The 20,312-nt window shown below is 36.0% G+C and overlaps 1 protein-coding gene across 2 annotated transcripts in view; it reads left to right on the top strand.

Moving 5' to 3' along the window:
• The window catches only part of LOC128207496 (uncharacterized), an 81,294-nt gene that overhangs the window by 27,070 nt on the left and 33,912 nt on the right, over positions 1 to 20,312 (top strand). For both annotated transcript variants that reach the window (XR_008256719.1, XM_052910451.1), the window contains exons 36-67: positions 32 to 217; positions 670 to 801; positions 1,014 to 1,199; positions 1,470 to 1,610; positions 2,069 to 2,263; positions 3,021 to 3,158; positions 3,612 to 3,800; positions 4,225 to 4,359; positions 4,666 to 4,842; positions 5,088 to 5,212; positions 6,349 to 6,973; positions 7,541 to 7,858; positions 8,579 to 8,767; positions 9,377 to 9,688; positions 10,037 to 10,165; positions 10,359 to 10,685; positions 10,954 to 11,136; positions 11,593 to 11,745; positions 12,343 to 12,531; positions 12,963 to 13,088; positions 13,786 to 13,968; positions 14,371 to 14,493; positions 14,649 to 14,834; positions 15,242 to 15,556; positions 16,064 to 16,201; positions 16,510 to 16,809; positions 17,150 to 17,332; positions 17,930 to 18,064; positions 18,713 to 18,913; positions 19,246 to 19,374; positions 19,690 to 19,875; positions 20,168 to 20,296. Coding sequence is in view for 1 of the 2 variants with exons in the window: in XM_052910451.1 (XP_052766411.1) it covers positions 32 to 217; positions 670 to 801; positions 1,014 to 1,199; positions 1,470 to 1,610; positions 2,069 to 2,263; positions 3,021 to 3,158; positions 3,612 to 3,800; positions 4,225 to 4,359; positions 4,666 to 4,842; positions 5,088 to 5,212; positions 6,349 to 6,973; positions 7,541 to 7,858; positions 8,579 to 8,767; positions 9,377 to 9,688; positions 10,037 to 10,165; positions 10,359 to 10,685; positions 10,954 to 11,136; positions 11,593 to 11,745; positions 12,343 to 12,531; positions 12,963 to 13,088; positions 13,786 to 13,968; positions 14,371 to 14,493; positions 14,649 to 14,834; positions 15,242 to 15,556; positions 16,064 to 16,201; positions 16,510 to 16,809; positions 17,150 to 17,332; positions 17,930 to 18,064; positions 18,713 to 18,913; positions 19,246 to 19,374; positions 19,690 to 19,875; positions 20,168 to 20,296 (6,363 nt within the window). In the remaining variant the exon portion in view is untranslated. The remainder of the gene's footprint in view (positions 1 to 31; positions 218 to 669; positions 802 to 1,013; positions 1,200 to 1,469; positions 1,611 to 2,068; positions 2,264 to 3,020; positions 3,159 to 3,611; positions 3,801 to 4,224; positions 4,360 to 4,665; positions 4,843 to 5,087; positions 5,213 to 6,348; positions 6,974 to 7,540; positions 7,859 to 8,578; positions 8,768 to 9,376; positions 9,689 to 10,036; positions 10,166 to 10,358; positions 10,686 to 10,953; positions 11,137 to 11,592; positions 11,746 to 12,342; positions 12,532 to 12,962; positions 13,089 to 13,785; positions 13,969 to 14,370; positions 14,494 to 14,648; positions 14,835 to 15,241; positions 15,557 to 16,063; positions 16,202 to 16,509; positions 16,810 to 17,149; positions 17,333 to 17,929; positions 18,065 to 18,712; positions 18,914 to 19,245; positions 19,375 to 19,689; positions 19,876 to 20,167; positions 20,297 to 20,312) is intronic.

The raw sequence follows: 20,312 nt of genomic DNA, 5'->3' as shown, positions 1-20,312 counted from the left end.
TTTATCAAACCTTGGTAAACCTTCTATTCAGGTGTCCCTGATTGCACGTGACAACGGCATTCCTTCGCTGTCGGCCAATGGGACTTTGATCGTGAACATACTGAGGAACCAGTTCCCACCCGTGTTCGTAAACGAGCCATACAGACGTACCATTGACCGCAACCTTGCTGAGGGTAGCCTCATCGACTCGGTGACGGCCACTGACCGGGACACACAGGTGAGCAGATATATTTGGCCCGATTGTTTTCATCATGGCAGTGTATGACTTGCTTTTGAAAACTGTGAAGCCAGGCTCTGGCTAAAGACTTCCGTACCCCAAGAATGCTTCTCATAGCCTAATGAATCATTAATAATATTTGAGAAAATAGCTGATTTGTATATCCTGATTTTGTTTGGCATTTTGGCAAAATACAACATGAACGTATGAATATATTTATGAGGTGTGGTGGTAATAGAAGATTAGGTCAAATCCCGTTGGCTCGACCTCGCTTAGCTCGAATTTCTTGTTGGCTCAAACTAGATGTAAAGAACCAATTTCTTTATACTAAATATAAATATTTCCGCTTGGCTCAAATGTTTTTGCTGGTCCATGAGTTCAGGCCAACGGTGTTCAACTGTACAAATAAACCACTATTAAATATTAAACCGTTACATATTGCTGTATTTCAGTCTCCCTACAACGTCTTGGAGTATGACATTATTGGTGACGACATGGCCACCACATTCTTCCTTATCAACTCAGTGTCGGGCCGAATCACGCTGCGATCCTCCATCTCTGCTGACAACAATGACGTTTACTCTGTATGTGCTTTGGAATAACATATCGCTAAAATTATCTGGTGTAATTCTATCATAACAGTAGAGTGTCAACAGCTTTCTCATTTATATATATTTTTCTGAAAATTCAAAGCTTATCAATGGCTTTAAAATATTTTCAAATATTGTTCTGGCTTATTTTTTGTCAATATTTCAGATCGATCATGTATATAATTTTTGCTTCTCAATATCTTTAGATCCGTGTACGAGTGCAGGACGGTGGCAACCCCCGCCGATCAGATATCACCGTTGTGCTGGTTTCTGTAAACAGGAACCTGTTCCCACCGGTGTTCAACCCGAGCCAGTACAGCGCAACCATTTTGGACACGCAGGCTGTTGGCTTTCCAATCCTCTACATCACTGCTACGGATGCTGATACCACGGTATATACCTTAGTTTACCATTCCTTATAGTTTTAGGCTGTTTATCTTATACATACAGTCAAAAATCGCTATGTCAAACTCCTTTATCTCAATGTTCCTGTAATGTCAAACTTTTTCAAATGTTTTGGGTTCAGTTTGACATCTCTCGATATTTCCCTGACTTTGACATAGATTGTTTATACATTTATCACATTTTCATGTAGCTTTAAATCCATAGTTTTAAAATTATATTAAATTTGATTACACATATTTATTGTACATCGGTTTCAGAGTCCCCACAATGTAGTACGCTACGACCTGAGAGGAGACACCGACACCATTGACCTCTTTATGGTGGATGATGTTAGTGGCGCCCTTATGCTACGCAGATCTGTGTATTCCACCGTCAACACCCAGCAGAGCACATTCTCGGTAAGCGATTTTTGTTAGTAAATGGCCGATATTAATGGAATTGTTCAATTCCAAATTGTCAAAAATTAAAAACATAAGTATTAGTTCAATCCAAATAGCATTGCCTTGGGACATTAGTCTAAAGTCATGTTGTTCAGAATAAAAAAGTTCACCTATGATATTGAATTAAGGTTGCATTGAACAAAGAATAACATGTAAGTTTATAATTAACAATATATTCAAATCCTGTGCTTGTATTTTGATATTATCTGGAGCTGCTGCTCCCTTTGAATGTCAATGCAAAGATCTTATGAGAAAATCTGTCTTAAGGTAATCCGTGGTAGTGCTTAGAAATCTCGCAAGAGCCTGAAAACACGTGGCTCAGAGGTTTTTCGAATTCCTTAAAAACAGCGTCATTGTAACCCAGAACTATTTCTTAGGCAATTCATAGGATTATTTTTATAATAATTATATTACAGTTCCAAGGATATGCAAATGACCTTGGTACACCGAACTCCCTCGACACGAGTCAGCTGGCCAATATCTTTATTACCGTTGTTCGTAACAACTTCCCACCCGAGTTTATCAACACTCCATACAGCACGACCATCCAGGAGACACACTCTGCCCTCACCTCGGTCTTCAAGACCTCAGCAGTCGACAGGGACACAATTGTAAGTGATACTGGCCCCCATTTTATCGAAGGTCTTAAGCGAAACAAACTTTATAGTAGCTTATTTCAATGAGATAAATTTCTTAATCTTGATTTTACATAATAGAAATTTAGTGAAGAAAATTTCCTTTTTTAAAGTCCAAAGGCTTTAAAGAATGTAAATATTAAATTAATTATATTTAAACAAAATTAGTGAGTATAGCTTGATCCTGTTTTAAGGGACTATGATTGTTCTTGTTCAAGATTACTTTTTTTAGCTTATAAATCTGTATGTCAAACATATTCATGTTTATCTTCAAAAAGATAATGTAGGCATCAAAACATTAACCTTTGCATTAAATAATTTTTTGGAAGATACCCATATACAACTTGATAACAATGTTGTGGAAGAAAAAAAAAAGTACATTCTCAGCAAGGCCCATAGCTCTGGTTTGAATAATTTATGCCCCTTTATTCACTGAAAACTAACAGACCAGTGTTAACACTCATTCCAATGCCCTCTTGTTAGGTAAAAAAGTTGTGAAGTGATTCATTTAAAAAGGACAAACTAAACTTTATTAATTTAAATTTTTAATCAATTATTTTGTTCATAAATTTTGTATAATCTGTTATTAACATGTTTTAATTAATTGAAAAACCCTTCTAACAGAAATACAAGCTGGAAATCGTTAATACAATTGTACATGGTGTAACAGGAAATTGTCTTTTTTTTATGAAACGCTTCACGTTTTTAAAACATTGATTTCATGATATTTCAGGATCCCTTCAATAGTGTGCGTTACGAGATGATTGGAGACGACGGCACTTCATCATTCTTCTTTGTTAACGAGACGACCGGTTTGATCAGTCTTCGAGCCAACACCAACCTAGAGTTCGACACAACAGCCCTTTTCATTGTATGTTTACACTAAATATGTTCACTCTAAATATTAAGGGGCCATCTGAACAATTAGCATTTTGTACAGTTGCATGGTTTTTCAAATCGTTTCTTATCGAAAGTAGTTATGAGAATTATTTTGCTGGAAATATTACTCCAGATTATTTAGATTAACTAAGTTAAAATTTCAGATCCTATTATTCAATTTCAATTCATTGTTCATAAGTTGACACTAAATGCCATAAATTCTGTTAAAAAACTAATGTACTTTTCAAATTGAAAAAAAATAAAAACATATTTTTATAAAGTAAATTTTGTATCTTTTACTATTAATAATAAGTGTAGGAAGAGCTCTATCATTTTAAGCATTGCGTGGTAACCATGCTCTTCTAGAAAGGAAACCATTCATTGTCATAAGTTTTTTAACTTGATTTAAGACCACCAATCAAATCTCCATGCTTCCTTTTTTCAGGCTCGTATTCGTGCATACGATGGTGGATTCCCAAGCCGATCTGCGACGGCAACAGTGCGTATCAGCGTGCTTCGTAACCTTTTCTCGCCTATCTACAACCACACAGCAAACATCCAGGTCACCATATTCGAGACTGCCCCGATTGGCACGTTCATCTATGACCTCGATGCATATGACCAAGACAGACAAGTGAGTGCTATGATTTTAGGTACCCCATGTAAAGATTAATTATATCTGTCATGTGTTTCCGTTTAGGATAGAACAGTTTGACCCTAGGGCACCTGCGTTGCCAGGTAATGAGGCTTGCCTAGTCACCTGCTATGCAGCGGGCCTGAGGGTCAGATTTTTCAACCTTAAAATAATGAATTCATAAATAAAGTTATTGTAGTTTAATTTTTTATTTTTCTTTAAACTAAAGTCATGTTGACAAACTACCATTTTAAATTCAGGCCCAAGAAATCATGATCACAAACTACCATTTTAAATTCAGGCCCAAGAAATCATGATCACAAACTACCATTTTAAATTCAGGTCCAAGAAATCATGATCACAAACTACCATTTTAAATTCAAGCCCAAGAAATCATGATCACAGACTACCATTTTATATTCAGGCCCCAGAAAACACAATCACCTTCTACCAGAGTGGGAACAATTTCCAAAACAGCGATTATTTCCTGGTTAACCCCACCACCGGTGTTATAACGCTGCTTCAGTCCGTCCTAAACACCAATACGGACTTCTACAGGGTAAGGAATTGAAAATTCAGTTTTTGTTTGGAATTAAAAGGTATAAGAAGGGAGATAATCATGTCTTCTCAAAGAAATATTAATGCAAGGTCAATTTTGACAGATATCAAAATTAGTTTCAGGTTTACGTTTTGTTCTCTTCTTATAATTTAATTATTATTTGCTGTAATGTGGATTATTGCTGAACGGCATAACCCTTGTTATAATAAAGAACATTATTAAATACGGCATTGAGATAACAGGGTTCGACATAGCGAGTTTCAACTGTATATGAATTATAGTATCCAATGTTGTATTTGCATCTAGATGACAGTGATCGCCCAGGACGGTGGAAATCCAGCACGTTCAACGCAGATCAATGTTGACGTAAATGTGATCCGGGAGACTGATACGCTGCGTTTCACCTTGACGACGTACTCCATCACCATTCCTGAGACCGAACGAGTTGACAACACCATTATTCAGACATTCGCTAACCCTGGGGTAGGAAAATTAACATTATAGTTTAGGATTTCTTTTTTTAATTGTTCGTCTGCTTGTGAGGTTGCCTGCTTTATGCAACACTGGTATGTTAACTGGTTCTTTTATAATTTAGTAATTTAGGGTGATGATTTAAATCTACATAAATTATTTATTGCATATACGCATTTCAATTATAAATAATTAAAAAACGATTTTCCGATGCTTTCTTTCAATGTTTTTTAATAAATATCCTCTTATGTTTATAGACGCCAGTCTACAGCATTATCAGCGGTGAACCAGGAAGTAGATATTTCGGAATCCGGGAAAATACTGGTTCCATCTTTGTGAAACAAGACCTGACAACTGATCCAGCCTACCTGACCTTCTATAGGTAAGTTTTTGGACTAAGCTTGTATGATCATTTATTATATACCCATCATAAATCTACACCAATACATATCACAAAATACCGTATTCCACTCTTGAGACGTCACGTCATAACAAGTATCATTGCGCGATGTTAAAGTCGTGAAATCCGAATCTGCAAAAGTCCACTCCAGTCGAATACTATACAACCTACCAGATCAAAAACGGTACTAAAAACCCTATTATATTTACATTTGCCAAGTCCTTTTTAAAAATAAAAACTTAACATTCATATTGTGTATTCTACAAGGCATGATGACGTCATTGTTTATTTGAATAATGCACTCCGATTGGATTAGCGGGACTTTATTTAAGTAATGATATATGCCGTTACATATATATTTGCTTTTTTTATACAAACCGGTGTTGTCGACTACATTTTTTTAAAGGACAAATACTAAATGGAAGAAGATACTGCTAGTTTTAAGTTGTAATGGACACTTATTTAAAGTGTAAATATATGTATTGATCACATTTTTCCTTGTTTTTATGCTGTATGAACGCTGTAGGGTAAGCAAGCAAATTACCAAGAAGTGCTAGAATATATGCATGAAAAAACCCTGATCAATTCTTAGGTACCGTGATGTTGATATTTAATATTCTTTTAGTATGTGTCTTATTTGCGGATACTGCAAATAACTGTATTTTTCACTGCATAGTTTTGACCTGGATGTTTTTGCTCCTGATTGAAACATAAAACTTATCCTGAAATAGATGGACTTTGTACCAATTTAAGCCAAGTCTGTTTAAAAGGCAGCCAAGTTTATTTAAAAAAAAAATAACAAAAAATATTGGCGTCAAATATAGCACAAAATTCAAATTCAAAATCGGCCAAATTAAGACTTTTTTTCAATATGTGATGAAGACTTAAGCTTAATAATAATTGGATGAATAAACAAAATGTTAATGCATTATTGGATTAATAAACAAAATTTTAATGTATTAATAAACAAAATGTTAATGCATTAGTAAAGAAAATGTTAATGTATTAATTGGATGAATAAACAGTGTTAATGCATTGATAACAAAATGTTAATGCATTAGTAAACAAAATGTTAATGCATTAATAAACAAAATGTTAATGCATTGACTTTGTTTCAGGCTTCAGATTCAGGCTTCAGCCCAAGGACAAATAACTTTGCAGACGGCAAGAGCTTTTGTCAATGTGACTGTTATCCGCAACGCAAACTGTCCAGTCTTCCAGAATGATGAATATCCCGTTTTGGTCCAAGACACCCAGGGAGTAGGTGCCAGTCTGATCACACTGTTGGCTCCTGACCAAGATGGCGACGTTATTCGGTATTCAATTGTCAATGGGCAAGATATTCTACAGTACTTCTACTTGAATCCATTCACTGGAGTCCTCAGTCTGAGCTCTTCATTATTCAACAGTGGAACCAACACCTACAGATTCACCGTTCAGGCCTCGGACCAGAGAATCAACCAGTGCACTGATACAGCTACCGTGAGCATCACTGTACGCCGCGACGAAAGTGCTCCACAGTTCACTAATGAGCCATACAGTGGATCTGTCCGAGAGATTGACGTCAATGGAACTAGTGTCACGAGGACGAGCTGTTTCGATGTTGATCGAAGGGGCAGTATTGTGTATGCTGCAGTTGGCTATGATGTTGCCTCGGCGTTCTTCACCATCAATTCACAATCTGGAGATGTTTCGCTCTATGATGTTGCTTCTCTTCGATTACACAGCTCAAGCTCTTACACTGTATGTATCACTATTACCATTCATAATCAATGGATTTAATCTTACGGTGGGAATTTGTTACATCTTACTAACTCTGATTACTCAAATTTCTTGTTTTGTAAAACTTTATTGGTTGCAAACTTTTTATTTTTCTATGTTTTATCTATTTCAAATTTATCTTTATCTATCTCAAATTTTCACAAAATCAAAGTAGTATTTAGTTTCCAAGTTGAATATCACGCATTCTTTTAATCCCCGTATTGGAAGTCTAGCAGAAGGTGCTTAAATATCTTGCATTTAAAAAAATAGTTATAATTTGGTAATTTGTTAATTAAAATAATTTACCATTGTGTATTTTTAATATGAAGGATGAATAAGGAACAGACATTTTGCATTTTGCAATAGCGCATTTCAGAGGATTGCTTTTATAAAAGTTGAATCGTTTATTGGTGAAGTTAGCATTTAACACGTCTTTAGCCAATAACAATATAAACCTGGCAAAGACAGATGAAGCATGCAAAAAATGTAGAAATAACATGCAATTATATATTGAAAGGTCAGTAAAGGTGTATTTTATGTTCTGTACAGTTTAGAATCCAGTGTTACGACTCTGCCTATCCGGATAACAAGGACTTCTCCAATGTCGTAATTCAAGTAAGGCGTAATATCAACCCCCCTGTCTGTGTCCCAAGCTACTTTGAGTCGATCCCAGAAACATATGGCCTTGGTGTGGAGATACTCCGAATCAGTGCCACGGACGCAGATGGAGACAGAGTGACGTATGCAATCACTGGGGACTCCTTTGGTCAGACAAATCGGGCAAATGAATTCTATTTCATTGGAGCAGAGACTGGCATCATATATCTGAAGAAACCTTTGACGGACAGTTCACACACAGAAGATAATGTAAGACACCAAGCTTTTATGTTGAATTAAAGACGATATTTAAGAGGCTGATTTTCTCTTATTATTTTGAAGCAGATAATGTTAGAAACTTAAGGCTTTTAACTTGAATTTTGAAGAGGGCAATGTTAGAAACTTTGCTTTTATCTTGGAATTTGAAGGTTATATAAGAAACTATGTTTTTTCTTGAATTTTGAAGAGGATAATGTTAAAAACTAGACTTTTATCTTGAAATTTGAAGAAGATAATGTTAGAAACTAGGCTTAAATGTTCAATTCTTTAAAAGGACTTGTTTAACACTGAGCTACATAAAAAATAATGAAATTTATGGTTGAAACTGTTTAATCTGCCACAGGCTTGCAATGTGCAGTAATAAAATTAAAGATAAAATATAATAAGCACAAGCCAAAATTAAGCTCGTGCTTGTTAAAGAATATTGGATTTGTTGTATAGGTATCTTGAACTGCATGGTAAATAATCCAGAAAAATCTACTTTGCCACAATGAAATACTTACATACAAAACACAAACACTTTAACACAAGTGTCATAATTGTAATGAACTATTTTACTAAGAATTATTTCTCTAAACTTTGAAATAGCTAGTAAAATAAGATTGTGTGGGAGAAAGGCTTACTTTTTGCTTAAAATGTATGAAAATAGTTACTTTGCTTAAATTTAAATGACCCAGATCTTGTGTTAATCATCATTATTTTCACCATCAGATTTTACTGCGAGCCTGTGATGACCGAGTGACAGAACGCCAGTGTTGTACATCAACGGCCAGGATAACAATCACTCGAGATCAGTTCCCACCCGTGTTTGTCAATCTGCCATACCAGACTACCATAAACAAGAACCAAGCCCTCAACTCCACAGTGCAGCTTACATCGGCTCGTGACCAGGATCTTGTGGTGAGTTGAACTAGTATCAGTAGCCCAAGAGAGGAAAATGGCGTATACTTTTTTGGGGCGTGCAATTGATCTACTATTTATTAACCTTTGCCATTTTCATGAATTAATAAAATTTGTCAAAACAAAATTTAATATGGGGGCTCCGTATTTTGACATTTTTTCATTGTGACCTGTATACCATACAAGAGATTTAAAGTTTTTTTCTTGTTTTTTTTCATGCATTTCATTGGCTTTGTATTATAAACACTAGCATCTTATATTCAATGATTTACGGCAATAACACTTTCTAACACTGTATTTTATAGGGATCGACATTTCCTTGAGCCCAAGATGAAAGTCATTTAACTATTTTGGGGCTTTTAAGAAAGTTTAAAAATTTCTATGATTTGAATAGAGTCAGGCTTGTATGTACTTTCGGTATTTTATCATATAATATTTCCAAAAATATTGAGAAAAAAAATCTAGATACGTGTTACAAACGGCTCCCATTTACTGATGGTTAAACATTCTTTGTCAATGAGCGAATGTGTTCAGATCTGGGTTGACAATAATTGGAGGAATTGAAAGCTTATGGTGATGAAATCAAATGTATCCATACCTTCTTTTCAGCAACAAATCCGATACCTGTCTGATGGTGTCTACCCTGCTCCGACCTTCTTCGACGTGAACCCAGTGTCGGGAACAATCACTCTGCGAAACTCCATCAGCTCCGATGCCCTTCTATCAACGACCTACTTTATGAAGCTTCTGGCCTATGACACGGCTTACCCATCTGTGTATGGCACTGCGACAGCCACCATCTTTGTGAACAGGAACCCCAGTGCTCCGGCGTTTAACTTCCAGAGTTGTCGGGCAAACATTCCAGAGTCTGCCTCCATCGGGCTTGGTGTCTTCAATGCAACAGCTTCGGATAATGATGGGGTATGGGAAATGTTTTACAGGGAGAGATCTTGATCATTCCATGGAATTATTTCATCCATTGAATTGGTTTCTTTAATAAATTAATTTTTTTACCAAAATATTTTCAAAAACAATCTGGGCATAATCAACTCTAGAACCAATCAATATATTGGGTAGAAACATGGTTAACATGCTGCTAAAGACAATACGCACATGTCTAGCAAGACCCATAACTCTTGACTTAAAATGAACTGTTAAGCCTCTTTTTGGACAAGAGTATCACGAGCTGTGCCCTTGTTTTATAATGTAAGCAAGCTTTCCATTTTGCAAAATCGTACGAGACTCATGATTGCATGCCTTTGTTTGCAGGATACTCTACGCTACTCCTTCTCGAGCAACACAGACCTCATAGATACACAGTTCTTCTATTTGAACCCTGACACTGGCTATATCCAGCTCAAGGCCCTTCTCACCGACTCTTCCGTTGCACAATTCCAGGTATAAATATACCAATTTTGAGATTTGTTCACAGCGTCTTATCTATGGTATTAGAGTTTTTAAGGTGTGGTGGGTTTTTTTCAGATTGTTTTATAAATATTTGCCTGCATCTTACCGATGACAGTGTCCTATATACACAGTGAATTATAAATTGCCATCAAATTCATTTGTAATCTAAATGACTATTTTGTAGTTTGATGTTGTGGTAAGCGACCAGAGCAATCCAATCAGAACTGCCGTCACCACCTGTGTGTTCAGCATTACCCGTGACACTGCACCACCAGTGTTTATTCGCCAGCCTTACAGGGCAAACATCCTGGAAAATCGAGCAGTCGGAGACAACATTTACACAGTGACTGCCACTGATGCTGATCTGAGGGGATCCATAGTGTATGGAATGTCGAATGACTTCCTGGACAGCTACCAGTCAGCCTATTACTTCAGTCTTGATGTCACAAACGGCATAATTCGTGTTCGTAACAATCTGCGCACCGAGATCACATCAACTTCCACTTACGAGGTATGACGTTATTTTAGATGTGTCAAATTACTAGTTCAGTTTTTGAAATGTAAAGATAAGAAGACATTCCATTCAGAATTTGTACAAAATTTGCTGCAAAGGTAGTTGTTGAAAAAAAAAAGAGAATGAAATACAGAAATATTTATAAATATAATGAATATGTTAAAAAATAGATAAATTACAATATCATGAACCATTTACTTTTATCTTTGAATGGTTATTTCTTTATCTTACCAGCATTTCAATGATATACTTGTCTTGCTTTCAGTTTGTTGTCACCGCCTACGACAGCCTATCCCCTCGTTTAGTTGCCACGGCAACTGTAACCATTACAGTGTCGCGAAACCCAAGCACTCCTATTTTTGCACTCCCGTCGTACACGGAATCAATCAACGAATATTACCCCATTGGAAATCAGCTCTTCAACATAACTGCCACAGATCCCGATGGTGTAAGTATTAACTTGAATTTGATGGGATTTTTTCTCTGAATGGTAAAATAATTGATATTGTCAATGATGTCTTGAGAACTTTGTTTCTAATAAAGTGAAACTCTTATTTAAAATCAATACATACACATGTATAACAGACATAAATTTTGAGTGATAAACCTTTAACTTCATTGTAAATAATTTATAGGAAATACTAATTACTGGAAACTAGATTGTAACTATACTAAACCCACAAATATTAAATGACTGGTGAATCCTAAAAGATTTACAGTGATCAACAACTGGGAGAAACAACTGTTTCGCTCTACTACTGAGCTTCGAATTCACGTTGTGCCATTTCTGATGATCACTCTTACGAAGTTTTACAGACTGATTCTAACCATGGCAAATATTTGTTTTATTTTGGACATGACTTAAATGGTATCCATTTCAATTCAAGATCATTTATTTTCCCAGGATGTTGTGAGGTATTCATTTGTGGCCCAGAATGACCAATTCAACCCGAACATCAATCGAGGTCTAGACTTCTTCTACATTCTTGAGGGATCCGGCCTTGTCTACCTGAAACAGCCACTGTACAACGACGCGCTTGAAACCAGCAGGTTTGAGGTGTGTATTTCTACTAATTTTAAACCTCTTGTGATGAATTTTACAACAAACTCAAAGATCAGGAACTTCATCTGAATGCTCAATGACAGAACAAATAAACATTTTACTGTACAAATTCAAATAAACCCAGTTTAAAATTTCCAATCTCACAATTTTATTAAATAAATCTTATAACCATCAAAAATAAATGCTTTCAAAAACACCGCCAGTATTTGTATCAGTTTGTGAAGCCAAGCTTAGGCTCGAACCAATGACCATTTGGGTAAGAGGCATACACAGACCGCTTTGGTGATAGGCATACAGTTTACCCTATGAAGACAAGGTTGGGCTCAAACCAAGGACGTCTTGGGTAAGAGGTGTACACAGACCTCATGGATGAGGGGCCAACACTTTACCCTAAGAAGCCAAGGTTGGGCTTCAACAAAGGCACACTTGGATAAGAGACGTACACTCTGAATAGCCCAGGTTGGGCTCCAAACAACTACCTCGTTGGTTTGAGGCATACACTTTACCCTGGTTTTAAAATGTATGTTGATACATTTTATACCACTGGACCACTGAACATTGAATTCACTATGCATGATTGTATGTTTACAGATGATAGTGCAGGCTCGTGACCAGCGGTTCCCAAATGAAAGATTCGCCACAGCACCAGTGACGGTGTTAGTAAGCAGAACACGTAACCCACCAATCTTTGTGCAGACTCCATACGGTACATCTGTCTCAGAAAATCAACAGACCGGTACATCTGTCTTCCGAGTTACAGCTACTGACTCAGATCTTGAGGTTGGTTTGCTTTCATAGATGGAAGATTAAATTTGTGCATACGCACTTTGACAGATATTATTAATGCCACCACAAAAATGGGGTGTGGGGGAGGGGGGGGGGCATATATATTTGCCTTTGTCTGTCTGTGTTCTTGTCTGTCTGTGATTTCGTAATGATTGTCCATCTGTGATTTCATAATGATTATATTACCTAGAGTTATGAAACCTTAGGGGAATGTTTGAGAGATGTTGTGCACCTGGGGTTTTGTTTCCCACTGAACTAGATTTCCATTTTCTTTATTTCATTTTATAAAGCGTACAAAAGTTTCGACTGAAATTATTGATATGAAATAAATTCTCGCTTTATGCTGAATATACCAAAATATTAGTCACTTCTCATTATTTCCTGTTTGTTTCTATTTTTGATATATTTTCTCGCTTAATTTTTAGGAGGAGATTGAGTATGTGGTAGTAGGTGACGATGTTGCGCCATACTATTTCCGTGTGGACTCGAGGACTGGCGATGTGTCCATTCGCAACGACCTCAGGACCGACAAAAACAACTTCAACTATGAAGTATGTTATTTCTTAAAAACTTTGTGGCCCTATCAAATATTGAATAACAATATCAAGGACAAGAATTTTATATCAATATACAGTGAACATCACAATTTAAATTGAAATATTTACTTGAAAAATTAAAAGCATTGCCTACTCTGAAAAAAATAGACATTTGCTAGATATTATTACTACTTAGAAATATTGATTGCATCATCATATGAAACAAGAGTCTATAAGTTGTCGCCTTTTTAGAATGGTTTATAAAATTCTGTCTGTTGTTTATTAGTAAAAACATGGGGTGCGGAAAAATGTTGCAGGTTTCTATTTCCATTTGATGAGAATCTTTTTTTGGATTTAAAATACCATATATTTTTTAATTTATTGAAAAAAAAGGAGTGTGTACATAAAATCTTTGAATTTAAGTACCAAAGTTATAGTAAACACAATAGCATGATACTAAACGTCGAGCTATCATTCAAAAAATCAAATCTGATTTGTTTCAAAGGTTTTTATTTTGAAAAGTGGGATATGGCTCTAAAATCATTAGCTTTGTAAAATGGTGAATATGAATTTATATGGGGAAAATTTGAGGATTTTGCAAAAAAAAAATTGTTATAATTTTTGATGCCAAGGTGACTAAATTCCTTCCAATTTCATTATGCAACTTGAATGTGAAGTGTAGCTACTGTATAATGACTTATGTGTATTTCAGCTGAGAGTTCAGGCTTATGACACAAAGTACCGTGATCAGATCGCAGAGTCCATTGTCAGCATTTCGGTTACACGTAACGAGAATGGTCCGGAGTTCCTTCAGTCACCATATCGAGTCACCATTAACGAGACAATCAGTCTTGGTTCATGCATTATCACTGTGTCAGCTGAGGACAACGATGGCGTATGTACAATCAATCAACCAAACAATCAATTAATCAATTACAAAAGTTTTATCATCAACACTTTCATAAACAATGTGTGTTTATATGTTTAAAAAAAGATGCAATAAAATTTTCAAATTAAGTTTCCAAAAAAACATTGTTAGGTCACCTGAAATTTTTTTTTTTTGATTTTAAAAAAAGTCAAATTGATATAAAAAATCATATCCCAGTAAACCGTTATGGCTTGCAGCCTTTACATACTGAAATTTAAATAAACAAATATTTAGAAATCTAGCGGATAATTTGTTATCAACTCATTATGTTACTTACACTTATGGTTAACAGATTCATGCTACAGCTGCTTTGTGACATTTGTCACTTTACTTCCATTACAAATCAATGAATAACTATCATGCAAACAGGACCGCGTGACGTACTCCGCCACCGGGGATGCCGGTACCCTTGAATTCTTCAGTCTTGGAGTGGATTCGGGAACCATCTGTGTCCGACGCTCACTGCTCGGAAATGTACAGCGAGAATACAGGGTATGGCTTGCTCATATTAAAAAGAACAAGTGTTTACCCTTCACTATTATTAAAAAATGAAAATAATTACTTAAGTTTTACTTCACATTCCTTAATACCTAGATTGATATTTGTTGTATTTTTTCAAACCTTACCGTATTTTTTTTTTCATTCAGATGACAATAGTTGGCAATGACAACAGTAACCCTAGTAAGACGGCCTTTGTGGAGGCGTTCATTACCGTTGTCCGTGACCAGTTCCCTCCCTTCTTCACAAACACACCGTATTCTGTTGTGTTGAGCGAGTATGAAGCAATTGGAGCACAGGTCTTTAATGTCAATGCTACTGACAATGACCTTGTGGTATGTATTTAATTTTGATTTTCCTATTAATGGTACAATATCAACATTTATAGTATTGCATTTGAAGAAGACTTCACTTATATTTTTAAAAATATATTTGTGAATGATGTAGATATAAAATTAATAATAATCTCCTTTTCGTATTCAGCAAAATGTATATTTTTGTGGGGACATGACCAAGTCAAGTATTTATTTGGTAAATAAAGGCCTTTGGCCCAAAATACATTTCATAATAATAAACAACATACGTACTGTTTATAGTTGTGTCCTTGTAAATCTATACGAGAGATGAAATCTTCACTTGCTTGTAATAAGTTCTGACTTGTCAGGTTTGTTGGAAATGTGATACGAAATAGTTACTAAAAAAATCAACATAGATCTACATAGACACTAATTATACATTTCAGGGTCAAATAAGGTACGCCCTCATTGGAGATTACCCCACCCAAAGTTTCTTCCGTCTAGACACAGTGACTGGTAGAATCTCCACAACCACCAGTCTCAGACTAGATTCTAACTATGGTTCCTTCTACGTTGCCCGGGTTACAGCCATCGACAACCTGCGCCCGAACCAAGTTGCCACGTCAACTGTTGCAATCAGCGTGGTGCGCAACCCCAACACCCCGGTGTTCACCCTGAATCGTTTCACAAACACGATCAGTGAAACAACTCCCGTTGGATCAGTTGTACTCAACGTTACAGCAACTGATGATGATCAATTTGTAAGTTACCAAGAGTACGGTAATTTGTTTACATAAATCATTCAAATCATGCATTCAAAACCTGAAAAAATATTCATTTGACTGGTGCTTACCCCTGATTGAACAAAGGTGTAACAAATTTTCAACCTTGTGATGTTGATCAAACCCTTATTTTGAAAAAAGGACCTAGTGAAATTAATGCCATCTTCATTACCTAAGATAAGGTGAGCATAAGGCTTTGAAGTTAAGGTCCAGGGGGGAATTTCAATGAAGGATTTTAGTCGTAACTTCAATTATCATAAACCTGTATAAAGATTACCAATACATGTACATGGATTATTTTTATTTTTGTTTACTCAACTTGTGTTTATTTTCATTGCTGACTCGAGTTCAGCTATGACACTAAGATACACTAAAAATCTTTATTGAAACTCACCCCAGGGCACCAGGCTATAAATGAAAACATGTCAGAAAAACTTCAAACTGTTTTTTTATCTTTTAATCTATATGTACCTGTTTATTTTTCAGGATTCAATTTCCTACTACATCACATCCCAATCATTCTCGGGCAGTACTGGAAGTGACTACTACTACTATATGGACCAAACTAGTGGCCAAATCTGGCTGCGAGCATCCCTCCTTAATAATGGAATCAACCAGTTCTTCGTGAGTTAGCTTTTCCTGATTCATTATTTGGACTGTTTATGGAAATCAATATTTTGATGATTGTATGATGATTTTAAGAAGGGCTTTTTTATTTTAGACTCACCATTTTCAATATTGATTTTATCCTTATCCTTAGACATGCCTTAGTGATTCCATTCAGCCTATTGGTCAGCTAAATATACAGGCCAATCAAAACACTTAGTTTCTAATCGTAAATTTAACTTCAATCTAAGTTGCTTATTGAATAAGGCCCCAAATTGGTAAAATGTGCTGTGGGAATAGCTTTCAAATATATATGATATTTTCAGTTCACCTTCCGAGCATGTGACAATGGACTGCCGCAGCGATGCGCCAACAGCACAGGAACCATAACAGTGACGCGTAATGCCTTCCCACCTGTGTTCACTAACGAACCGTACTCTCGAGTAATCGCCGAGACGACTGCCATTGGCACCACAGTTTTGACACTATCTGCGATCGACCGTGACCAGATCGGAGACCTTGTATTCGAGGCCATCTCAACGAGCTATCCCTTTGAGGTTAATAGACTCAGTGGCGCTGTTACCTTACAATATGACAACCTTTACTACGGACCTGCTGCATACTCGGTAAGGGATCTTTCATTTTAATTAATTGAATGTATAGCAGATCAGTAGGTTGATTATCAATTATAACAGAGCATTTTTGTAATGATACAAGTTATTGAATATTTTCAGTTTAATATAATGGTCTGCAAGATAATGCTAGGTCTCATTGAAATGGTTAAGATTATAAAGAAATAACAGTGTTTTTGATACTTGTATATATGTTCAGGTTAAAAGTGATTTTGACTCTCCTTAAAAGGTAAACATATATTTCACCAGTTGCATGTTAATTGAACATTAAATATAATAGTTACATGTATGTAGATTTATAATGTGTAAAAATGACCTTGCGTTCAAACTTCAGTTCCGAGTAAGAACCTATGACTCGGCTGATGTTTCCCGTGTTGACGAGTCAAGTGTTGACATTAGCATCAACCAGAACCCGAGCTCTCCCAGCTTCGACCGGCCATCTTATTCTCTCAACATTCCATGTAACTTCGCCCTCGGAGATATGGTTGTCAATGTATCAGCCTCCGATAGTGACGGGGTAGGTAGAGATCGTTGTAATAGCCTTGGAAAGTGTTGCAGTTGTGTAGCCATTGCAAAAAAACAACGTAACAGTCCGACAATGATAATTTGGTGTTCAAAAACATTAGTTTTTATGATAAAGGTGTAGCTTATTTACAATTTGCCAACCTATTATCATCAAATTTACCATTTATTTCCCAGTTTAATGTTAAGGCTGTCCATTTTGCAATGACTTGCTAAATGAAGAATTATGGCAGACTCAAAAGATTAATTCTGGCCAGCGTCCTCATTGGAGGCACACCACAGTTTCCATTCAAAAACTTTCAAATAACCTTGTAAAGATTTGTTCAAACTTGGTAAATGCTCAGTAGATGACCCCTTAGATTTAGGGGTTGGTAAGTCAAAGGTCAGGATGATATCATGTTGACCATTTCCTTAAAAAAGTATGCCTGGCTCCCATTGCTGTAGAGGCATTCAGTTTGCAGGAATTGGATTCAAAAAAAGATATCATATAGTGTGTTGCTACCTTTTGGCTTGAATGTCTTGAATTATTTTGTCTTTGTTATGTATAATGTGAACTTCATGTATTAACACAACTGCTATTGTGCCATTTCAGGACAGAGTCCGATACACGATCAGTAACAACTTCAACAACTTTGCATCAGATTATTTCTACATCACTCCTGATCAAGGTGAGATCTACCTGCGGCGTTCCCTCGGCAATATCTCCTCTACAAACCAACAGTTCTCGGTAAGAAACATAAAACATATACATTGGTTTCTGTAAAAAGTCGGATGGATGTCAAAATAAGAATGTAGAAAGTATTTCTTTGGGAAGGATACCATTTTTTAACTGCTTAGAAATTAAACATTTTGCATGCTTTTCATATAGTTGCTATGTTTTGGATGATTATAAATTTATATTATTACTATTTAACCAACTTTGTAGCCTTCTTGTTCTATAATGATTTGAGAGTGGGTTAAAATACAAAGTCATTAAAGCTGCTATCTCACAGATTGACAATGTTGAATGGTTCTTTTATTTTTTTGTCTCAGAATCAGCTGATAATAGCATCAATGCCTTCACTTCAGTCTTTTATGATAACTAACAATAGAACAAATCCCAAAAATGTTTGGAAAACTAAATTTTTTTGAAGCATTAGTAAAGTTTTTAGCTATTAAGTAGCAATTTTCAAACGTAAATATGAAAAACATTCTTATGACTGGTTTTCAGACATTTACACAAAAATTGGCTCATTCCAAGACAAAAGTAAAAAGCTTATTCAAAGTCATAACATCTGAATGTTTAGTTAAACGTTTTGAACAATATAGCGCGTTTGTGTGATTTTTTTCCAAATTGTTATGTTCATAGCATTATTGTCTTTAAATATGTCTACAGTTCATCGTAAGAGCTTCTGACCAGCGTTTGACTCCAAGGACCGCTGATGCTAACGTATTCATCACTGTCGTCTGTGACAATAGCCCACCCTTGTTCGTCAACGAGCCTTATCAAGTGACGATCAGCGAAAATAGATTCACTGACAATACGATTACCCGTGTCATCTACGATGGTGTTGTGGCTCAGGATAGAGATCTTCTAGTATGTGGCTCATAATTATTTATGCAGCATTGAATTTTAGCAAAACATTGAATTTCAGTGCGATTATTTGGAATTTTGAAAGTTAACGATATTAAGGTCATTGTTTTTGACCTTCAAATGTAGCCAGTTTAATATGGATAAAAAAATTGTTATTATATACATATAAGTTGACAGCACTTACCATTCTGCTCACCAGACGAACACCCTAAATTTGTGTGAATGTTAATTTTAAACTCAGATACTAGTCTATGCCTCAAAACAATTAAATGGGGATAAAGCTTTATAGGAGAAAGACATGTTTTAAAATTCAATGTGTATATTGCTAATTTCAGCAATCGCTGAGATATGAATCTTATGGAAACTACCCAGCAGAGTCCTTCTTCGAAATCGACCCAACTACGGCTGATATCAGTATTATCCGCAGTCTGCGAGAGGACGGTTTGAACAGGCAGTCTTACACTGTAAGTAGGGTGGATCAAGATGAATTGCTTACCTTAAAGGGGCTAGACACCAGATCGTCCAAAAATCGGCAAAACAGTATTTCCTAGAATTGTCAATGCGCACTAGTAGGAGGCTCTTAATAAGGGGAAATTTCTAATTGTTGAAATTGTGCCATTTGACTAGTAATGAAGAATGCTTTAAAAAAAATTGACCAAAAAGCAGAAGAATCGGGATAAAGTTTTTCTTTAAGACGCCACCAATTCTTCCATTCAAAAATGGTAGGGGGTCCAATTTTATAATGCAATAAATTCAAAAAAATATTTCACTTCTTGCAGCTGGCAATCCTTGTGTACGACCTGGCATATCCACTTGCACGTGCCTTTTCAACAGTGACGATCTTCGTTCAACGTGACCAGGCCGGCCCGATATTCCAGCCCTCGGCAACTTACCAGGTTACCATACCCGAGACCACTGCCATCGGTACAAACATACAGGATGTGAACGCCATTGATCAAGATAACGTGAGTGACGCTACCTTGATGTATAGTATATCTATGTTCACATGGTAGTTTTGATCTTTTAATTAATCTTATCTGCTTGGAGTGAATTTTTTTAAACTTGATGTGTCATTTCTTATGATGTCGAGTATCATGCACTTGATTGTTTTACTCTGACAAAATATTGAATTGATTTTTAAACTTAATATTTATGATTGAAAGCTAACGGTTCTCACTCGTTGAAATATACTATGATCTTACACCAAAACAAACAATTATCCTCTACATATTAAAAGGTCATGTCCCTTTATTTCAGGATGTTGTGACGTACGTGCTTGTGAATGGCACAAGTCTCGGTGTGGACTATTTCTACTTGGACCGTGAAAGTGGTGAAGTTTCAGTGAGACGCGATCTCGTTCGAAATCCCTTCATCAGTGAATACTTTGTATGTTGTTTTGTTT

This window comes from Mya arenaria, chromosome 2 (assembly GCF_026914265.1).
Source record: "Mya arenaria isolate MELC-2E11 chromosome 2, ASM2691426v1".
In the NCBI taxonomy this organism is placed as follows: Eukaryota; Metazoa; Mollusca; class Bivalvia; order Myida; family Myidae; genus Mya; species Mya arenaria.
Note: the sequence above shows the minus strand (reverse complement) of the source record. Positions and strands in the feature narration are given on the sequence as shown.